This window comes from Bidens hawaiensis, unplaced genomic scaffold (assembly GCF_021521415.1).
Source record: "Bidens hawaiensis isolate Kalapana, Puna unplaced genomic scaffold, B.hawaiensis_p1.1 tig00011830_1, whole genome shotgun sequence".
In the NCBI taxonomy this organism is placed as follows: domain Eukaryota; kingdom Viridiplantae; phylum Streptophyta; class Magnoliopsida; order Asterales; family Asteraceae; genus Bidens; species Bidens hawaiensis.
Window position 1 is genome coordinate 900093 of NW_027491942.1, and position 9745 is coordinate 909837.

General features: G+C 36.5%; 2 protein-coding genes across 2 annotated transcripts; both read left to right on the forward strand.

Moving 5' to 3' along the window:
• Nucleotides 1-2111: 2111 nt before the first annotated feature.
• LOC143539227 (uncharacterized) lies at nucleotides 2112-2885 on the forward strand. The gene has a single exon (XM_077032599.1). The coding sequence runs from the start codon at nucleotides 2112-2114 to the stop codon at nucleotides 2883-2885; it is 774 nt and encodes a 257-aa protein (XP_076888714.1).
• Nucleotides 2886-5730: 2845 nt separating this feature from the next.
• LOC143539228 (protein NETWORKED 2A-like) lies at nucleotides 5731-7755 on the forward strand (the record flags this gene model as incomplete). The annotated part of the gene is made up of 1 exon (XM_077032600.1): nucleotides 5731-7755. A coding segment is annotated over exon 1 (2025 nt), but the record flags the coding sequence as incomplete, so codon positions are not given.
• Between the last annotated feature and the right edge of the window lie 1990 nt (nucleotides 7756-9745).

The following is a 9745-nucleotide window of genomic DNA, read 5'->3' on the forward strand; positions in this document are numbered from 1 at the left end:
AAGAATTGAGAAACGTAGAGGATCCATATGCAAAAAATAAACTTTTTGGACTAAATTCGCATTATTTGCCAAACCACAAGGACGAAAATGACACTTTACTCTAATATTATTATTATTATTATTATTATTATTATTATTATTATTATCGTCGTCGTCGTCATCATCATTTGATTTAACGTAATGTAGATGTTGCTACATAATTTTGTGTAGATTTATTATTATTATTCAAATTCTGTATAGTCATAACTAATGTTGTGTAGATATATCAAATGTACTGTAGGCAAAACTAATGTAGTATAGACACACTTTCAAGTGTCGTATAGTCATAACTAATATAGTGTAGATATATCTAATGTTGTGTAGGCAAAACTAATGTAGTGTAGTGTAGGCACACTTTCAAATGTTATATAGTCACAGATAATGTGTTTTAGACATATTTAATGTAGTGTAGGGACACTTTCAAATGTTGTGTTGTCATAACTAATGTAGTGTAGAAATATCTAATGTAGTGTAGGTAAAACTAATGTCGTGTAATCAGTTGAGACAAGTTGGTGTATGTTTTTATGTATCATGTATATGTATTAAATTAGTATTAATCATCTTATGAGCATTGATTATGCTAGAAAAAATAACCGCCGAATACATTAATGTCTGGTTTAATTAGGTCAACACCACAAAAGACATGTATGCCCTTTTTAATTAAAGATATGTCATAAATATGTGTCTTTATTTACGATAATGCCATCTCTATTATTGACCATTGATTAAGCACAATCAATGGTCTAGATTAATTTCTCGCACTTCTCGCTATAATATTACTTTTTGCATAATCCATCCCCTATATATATATATATCAACTTTGTAAGAACATATTTGAAATTTAGCTTATCAAAGAGCGGGTGACAAAACGCTACATCATCACAACTATCAATTAAAATCCTATTTGTGTATTTCTTTCTCCTTTCTCTCATACTTTTTCTTCTCTCTCGCATTCTCGCATTCCCGTCTTACGAAATCAACAAAACGTCTCGACCAGGGGCGGATCCAGCATACAAACGGGTGGTTCCCCGGAACCACCCGAGTTTCGAAATAATAGTGTACGGATATATAGAAGACGCGTAGGAACCACCTTATAAATTAAGAGGGAACCACCTAAAAAAAATTCCTAGATCCGCCACTGGTCTCGACTGCATTTCCTAATATATATAGTCTACTTTTGGGTCCTTGAGATCGACCAACATGTTGTAAATGATCTAATTATTTTTAAATCTATTTTTATTTTTTATTACACAATTAACTTTAAATATTTACTTACAATATCTATACTATATAATAAATAAAAGTTTTTTTTCTAGTCACGTGTCATTCTCTGGTGCATTCTTATTCTTTCTTCCCGTCTCTCTCTCCTATTAATTATACATTAAACATACATATTTTTTAATTCATTTTGATTTCTATAAATGCTTTTACAAAACTTATTTTATTTAAAAAAAAGTTATGTTTGTTTATTAATTTTGTTTATAAATTTGGCGTTTTTCATGATTTAACTTCTCTAATACGAATTATATCGTTTTTATATATATATAAAAACATTTACAAATATATTAATCGTTTTTGTCCTTAAAACTTACTCGGGCTCATTGTTAAAAACGCGCTCATTTTTAACTGAACCCGACTCGCCTTCTTTTTCTCCGTCCATATATCGTTAATCAAAACCATAACGGTTCTTTTTTACTGCACATTCTTCGACTAATCGAGAGCCATCTTCCACTGATGATAGGTTCGTTTTGTTCTGATTGTACAAGCTGTGTTCTCGTAATACTATTCTACTTTAGTTGTTACCATATTTTTAGTGTATTATCTAATGTTATATCGAAAAAATATTTAGAGATTTATGATATATTTTTTAGTTTGTGAATTATAGTTGCAATTTAACTTTTTTACTTATTTAATGTCATATTTAACTTTGTTTATTATTCTTTTAAGTTGTTCAACCCATATAGGACATGGGTATCTAACATAGTATACGTAATTAAAAAAAAAAAAGAAGTTTTGTTTTTCTACATTTTCCCCATTATCAAATCTCCGTGAATAGAACAACATTTTCCGGCATGCAACCAACGAGCCGAGCCGAAGCCGACCGCCTGCTCGGAATCGCAGCGACCCTTCTCGAACAAAAAGACCTATCCGTGGCTCGCGATTTCGCACTCCTAGCTCAAGAAACGGACCCGTTACTCGACGCCTCCGATCAGATCATGGCCATTACCGACGTCTTAATCGCAGCAGATAAACAAATCAACAACCTCAACCACCACCACTTGTACGCCGTCCTCAATATCGACATCCACCGTACAAATGATCCTGAATCCATCAAACAACAATATCGTCGTCTCGCGATCCTCCTTCACCCAGACAAGAACAAATTCGCATTCTCCCGGGATGCGTTCAAGCTCGTAGGCGATACGTGGGCTGTTTTATCGAACCCGGGTATGAAAATGGCTTTCGATAAGGAATTGTTGGAGTTTTTTAATAAGAATCAACGGGAGAAGATGCCGGTGAGGCGGAATGCGGGTAATAATAAAGGGTTGTTGGAGAATATGAATATATGGACGTTGTGTCCGTACTGTTATTATTTGTATGAGTATCCTAAGGTGTTGGAAGGATATTGTTTGAGGTGTCAGCATTGTGATCGGGCGTTTCAGGTTGTTGTCATTCCTGCGGAAGCTTTGCCGCCGATGGTGCCTGGACAAGATGCGTATTGCTGCTCGTGGCTGTATTATCCGATTGCTTCGGTTTCGGATCGCATACCGAAGGAGACGTCATCGGAAAAAACAGCTCCGGTGTCTAGAAAAAGAGATAGGCCGGTGAAGAATCCGATTTCCTAAAGCGATGTTTTTGAAGGATGCCAGATAATATGTGATAGTGAAGTGAAATGCGATTAGAGGGTGAAGTGGAGTGATCGAAATGTGATAGTGCGGTTTGAACTTGACACGACGAATAAAACATAGTCTTGAGTGTCTGATGTGTTGCTTGGAAACCCGAACAAGGAACACCCCAAGAGCGGTAGAATGGTTTAATTGGATAGTGTTCTTGTGATGATCAGCAATATCTAAACCAATATCCTACTTGTTCTTCCTTTTCAAAAGAGCATCATACCATATGAAATATGGAACATTATCTAGCTAGCTAGCTCCATTACATTAATGTTGTGGGACTATTTTAAGATTACAATTAGTTTCCCGTTTTGATCTTAATTGATCCTTTTCTTTTTAATGAACTTTTACACCTAAATACCACATAAACTGGTCATTTTTGTGAAAGAATCATACAAGTAGATCAACGTGAGTTGATTTTATGCAATCTAAAAGCATTATGAACTAAAGGGAGTGTAATCTGAAAAAAGTGTAGCACATACTTTCTAGCCGTGACAAGGCATTTGCCACCAAATTCTCTTAACACCTTTTTTTTTTCTTTTTCTTTTTTACCGAATCTTGAAGTCGTATCCCATCAATTCCACTAACCATGAGTGTTGCAAATGGAGTGGTTATCTTTTGATTCAATGTATTTTAAGCCTTTTGTTTTTCCTAATGCATTCGAATAATGAAATGGCCTTTGATTAGATATGTCATGCCCAAAACATGGGGAACGACTTTTGTTGTATTACGACATTATCTGATTCACATAAAACGGAAGGTTTGAAAACATACATAATAACTTTATTACACATTAAACTTTACAAAAGTAAACTCTAATCTAGGATGTCTTCCTACCCATGTCAGACAACCAAAGATGTCATATTAAATAATAAAAAAAAATTAATGTACATAGTAAGTTAAATCTCACTAATAGCAAAAACTCCTATTTAGGATTTGGTGTGAGACGAGGTTAACCTTTTCCTCTATCCACTCACAATGAAACACCAACAACTAAAATATGATCGGGTGGTAGTTATTTAACTGATAAATAGTTATTTATCAATTTTCATTTCAATTCAAGGTGCTCATAAACCATTGAGAACTACCGATCCATCCTAACGAAAGCAAGTTGGTTGATTTTGCCGGTTTGAGTTCCAAATGGTTTGGTTCACAATTTTGGTTTTCTAAACTGAAACTGGAAACATTTATAATTTATCTATATTTTCTTTTCATTTTTTGAATATTATATCTGTGATCACGAAACAATCTTTATCATTTTAAAATTTTTAATACAACCAAAGATTTCAAAATGAAAATAAAAAAAATAAATTATTCAAACTGCCAATACCGTTAAACTAATCGTACGTTCAATACATCCGACCCGGCCGACTCAATTTATCATTCTTCAAAACTATAGGTAAGCCGTTTGGCCAAGATTTATTCAAAACCGATCAAGTCGTTTATTTTCACACTCGTTTCAAAATTAATTTTCAAAGACAATATTATATTCCTTTTATTTCACACTTGTTTATTTTGAGATATAAATGGTACTTAAACTGCTCATGGAATGACAAATGTAAAACAAATTAATTAGTTGATTACTTCGATGTTTATGCTCATGAATGGTTCAACCTTACTATATTAGCTTCGATATGTTAACAAAGATCAACCATTTCATTTCTCTAACCTTGTAACCTTTTACTCTCTATGAAACTCGTTGAATATATATATATTTTGACCAAAGATCAACCATTTCAACACCTACACATGATCATACCGATAACTTTTTAAAATCTTTAATGGTACCAAATGACACAAAAGTAACACAAAGATTATAGGTTTGGCCTAAGAGAAACGTCACAATGTTGTCAAGAGCATCAAGAAATGCATATTCATGGTGGTGGGCTAGCCACATCAGAACCAAACAATCAAAATGGCTAGACCAGAATATCCAAGGTACTTTTTATAAGCTTTTCTTTCTATTTTAATTACATCTTACTGTTTAGTGTACCATACATATCGCTCGCCAAAACAATTTTCGTTACCTTTTGTGACAACGAGTTGCATCTACATGGTCCCCCACCCCCCCCCCCCCCCAAATAAATAAATAAAAAACTAAAATCCATCATTATAATAGTCATATTGATCAAGATGATATAATAGTTTTTAGATGTTTAAGGAATGGTTTCATTGGTACAGTGTGTTTGATATGTTTTTATGTTGGATCACAGATATGGAGGAAAAAGTAGAATACATACTAAAAATTATCACTGAGGATGGAGACTCGTTCAGGGTTAGGGCAGAGCAATACTACAGGAAAAGGCCAGAGCTTGTAAATTTTGTGGAAGACACTTTTCGAGGATATCGCGCTTTAGCAGAAAGATATGATCACTTGTCAAAGGATCTACAAAGCGCGAACCGAACCATTGCCATGATCTTTCCAGAAAGAGTTCAAATGTCGATTGATGAAGAGGAATATGAAAATTTCCCATCAAATTTTGATGAATCTGACAACATGGTGATCACTACAAATTCACATGTGCCAGTGCCAGTGCCAATGCCACCTAAACAAAACTACCTTCCAAAAATGGAAAGTGTAGTACAAACCATGCTCAATAAAAAGTCCAAAATGCCAAGAAAGATGATGTCCAAAAAAGGACTGGTGAAAGTAGGAGTTGATGATCGTGCTTCTAACGTTTCCAAAAACTCTGGATTAAGTAAAGATGAAGCAGTAGACGAAATCGAGAAGCTTCAAAAGGATATATTAGGGTTTCAGACCGAAAAAGAGTTTCTAAAGAGTTCATACTAAAATTAGATGGATACTAAGTATTGGGAAATCGAACACAACATCAATGAGATGCATACTAAAATTAGCAATTTGCAACATGAGTTTGCAGTTGGTGAGGCGATGGACGATCACGATGCACAAACCCTTATGTCAACTTCTGCATTAAATATGTGCAAAGAAACTCTTGATAAGTTGAAATGTAAGCAAAAGCGCTTTAAAATTGAAGCGGTTGTGGAACACAATAGGGTTGATGATATTAGGAAAAAGTTTGAAGTTCTAATAGCGCAAAATAATTATGATACGGACTTGAAGAACTTGGAACAGTCTACTGAACTTGTAAAGGATAAGAAAGCAATTGTAGAAGAGAAAGAGTTGAAAAGTTTTGAAGAAAATGATACATTGGCTCAGCAAGAGCATGCTCATAATACAAAAGAAGCTGATAACATTGAACATGAGAAAGAGATTATGGGAACAAGTGAAGAAGTCACCATATCTGAAGTTGCAGAGAAGATTGAACAACTTGTTCATAAGGTGATCACTTTAGAAACTGATTTGTCATCTCAAACTGCACTAGTAATGAGGCTGCGATTTGAAATCGATGAGCTTCATGAGAAAGTTCAAAGTTTGGAACAAGAAAATAAAAACCTTCTTGATGAATCAAATAGCAAGAACATCAAGATAAAGAAGCTAGAGGAAGAACTAGAGAGAGTTCAGATGCTTGATAAACAAATCGAAGTACAAAACGCGCAGCTGGAAACCAGTTTCGATGAGGTGAGTGTTAGTGCTGACAATTTGTCTGATGATCTTTTAATTGCAAAACCAGATGAAAACAGTCCAGAAGATGATGTCATGATAGAAATGGACAAAACTCAAAAAGTTCCAAGATTAGAAGAAAAAGAAAAGGAAAATCACATAAAAGATAGTGACGATTTACAAGGTTTTGTAAATAAACTTAATGAGAAATTAGATGATGGTGATGAAGGTGATAAAGGTGAACATATAGCATTTACAGAAAGTGATCATGTTAAAAGAAAAGACCTGGATCATGTTGATTGCAGTGGTGAAGAAGATGAACCCAAGTGTAAGATGTTACTCTCACATGATATAGAAGATAGAGAGAAAATGTTACTGGAAGAGTACACTTCAACATTGAAAAACTTTAAAGAATTAAAACAAAGGCTCAAGGAAACAGAAAAGCAAAACCGCGCAAGATCATTCAGATCTGCTGTGCAGCTAAAGATATTGAGAAAGGCAAATGACTCGAAAGATGCTGAGATTAGATCTTTATGTGAAAAAATAAAATTGTTTGAAACAAACATAGGTAATCATGAATTTGACAAAACTACAGACATTGAACTAACGAAAGCTTCTGATGCTATTGATGAAGGAACACATAGAATAGAAGAACTTGTTGAAACTGACCACAGTGAAGTACAAAACAGCAAAGAAGATGATGAAACCATAGATTCAGATGATGAAGGTACACGAACAAGTAAAGAACTTGATGAAACTGCATACTTTGAACAAAAGAAAACTCGTGTAGACGAGGATCATGAAATTTCAGAGATTGAAGAGGAGATTCGCACAGAAATTGAAAATTTTCGCAAAGAAAACTTAGAATTATGGTTAAGGTTTAGTACCTCATATCATCAAATCAATAGGTTTCAAAATTCATTCAATGATCTACTACAAGAGATAAAGCAGGTGCATGACAAGAAGCAAGACCGTGGTAGTGGTAAACTACGATACCGTCATTCTCAATCTGCATTAGATATTCGATCTATATATCGACATTTGCGAGACATGCAAACAGAAGTTGTTTTGTGGTTGGAAAAGAGTGAATTGTTAGAAGATGATTTGCAGCATAGATTAACATCACTTTGTGATATTCAAAATGAATTATCCGACTTAACTAATGTACAACTCAATAGCTATCAAGCTGCAAAGTTTCAAGGCGAAGTTCTTAACATGAAGCAAGAAAACGTTAAGGTTATAAACGAGCTTAGAGAGGCATGTGAAAGGGTCCAAACACTACAGTTTTGTAGGGGTATGGTATTAAACCCGGTTTACAATCCTAAATTTATTATATTTGGTTTGTTTTATTATATGGGCTAATACATTTGTTATTGGGCTGAGGAGGTTTGTGGAGGTAGCCCTAATTGGGCTAGGCCCATTAGGGTATCATGATGGTGGCCATGAGACTCTATATAAGGAGGTCTTCACCTCCTTATCATGGGGTCATGCTCAGTAGGTGCCACCACCAGTTTTTGTGTCTGTGAACAAGAGATCTTGAAGATCTCTTAGCGGTCACCTCCACACCCCCAAAACGCCACTGCAGATCGCGAGCAGCCGGAGGAGAGGATCAGCAGACCAGGATGCGGTTCATTCATCTCGAAATCCGTGGAAGCTCCGTCATGAGTCAGGTCAGATTCCATTTCGTGCTTCGACATTGGCGCCATCCGTGGGACGGCAATGAACCACACTGGCCTCTCTTCTCGGCCCTCCGATCCGTTCATCAAAATCTCAGGAAGAACCACCGAGCTCTTGGGGAAAACCCTTAGATCTATGTTTTCAGATCTGGAAAATACTTCCTGTGACACCCGGTAAATTTCCCAACCCCTTAAACTAAGTAATCAACCTAATAATTAGGTGATTGTAAATATTATGCGCGCCATGATAGTCAGCGCGTGCATTTGTTATGTGCGCCCTGCGCGAGCGCGCTATGTTAAGAATCAGCGCGGGCACATTATGTGCGCCCGGCGCGAGAATATGTTAGTCAGCGCGTGCATTTGTTATGTGCGCCCTGCGCGAGCGCGCCATGTTAGTCAGCGCGTGCATTTGTTATGTGCGCCCTGCGCGAGCGCGCCATGTTAGTCAGCGCGTGCATTTGTTATGTGCGCCCTGCGCGAGCGCGCCATGTTAGTCAGCGCGTGCATGTGTTATGTGCGCCCTGCGCGAGCGCACCATGTTAAGAACCAGCGTGAGCATATGTTATATGCGCCATGCGTGAACGTTTTGGCCTTATGTTTTCATGTAACTTAAACGATATGTTGTCTATGGGTTGACCATCCCGCATGATGCTAAGGCGGGTGCATCCTACATCGTTTATGCGCGTGCGGAAGGGAACTAACCTACCCGCATGGCGGGAACGTTGAGAGCTAGTTTGTCTGAAGCTCCAGGATGGAATTGACTTCAACATGACTGATCACTATGTTGAAATACCAAAACCACCTGGAGAATCTACAAATGAAACTCAAATGTCCCTAACTGCGAGAAGGTTACGCACCTACCCGCAGCAAAGAAATGTCCTACACGCAGAAAGCTATGCGCACCAAGTTATACGCGCAGAACACTTAGTCAAAATGATCAGATTTAAGGAAATTGTCCCCGCCCAAAAGAGGGCGGTAGCGTGTTTCAGAAAACTTCTACTTTTTACTGTACACTGTCTAAAGCACTGAAAAAGCAAACTGTAAAAGTCAACTGCCAGCCACCCACTCTCACCAACCACAGCCCTGCATGTCCTGTCCATATCAAATCAGAATCTTTAATCTACTTTTCTACTCTTTTTAATAAATAATAATAATTTCCATACTTTATCATCATTTCAAAAGATTACAATTCCCTAAAGCAAGGGATTATGTTCCCTTGAGTTTGCCTATAAATTTGTAGCCTAAATTATCACCCAAAACACACTTCAAAGAACTACAAACTTGCACTAATCTTTTCCCAAGCATCCATTGTTTCCAGCTCCGATCCTGTTACTAGGTAAGCCGAGATTATAACCTTGAGATCTACTTTCCAACCCTTATATCTTGATCTTAATATATATATTTGTTATTTAATCGTATTCTAGACCTTCGATTCCGAGGCCAACACCAAGAAAACCCGAATCTCGATTAATCCCTTAACAAGAACCACAGGTGAGTCTCACAGCCCCTATTTTCACTATTTTCACCATTTTAAACTGCTTTCGGGGCGAGGGACACGTATTTAAATAATGTTTTATCATGGTATATTTACAAGCTAAGCAAACGATTACGTG

Excerpts from the sequence above, each read along its gene's own strand:
- LOC143539227 (XM_077032599.1), top strand. The coding sequence starts at position 2,112 with ATGCAACCAACGAGCCGAGCCGAAGCCGACCGCCTGCTCGGAATCGCA.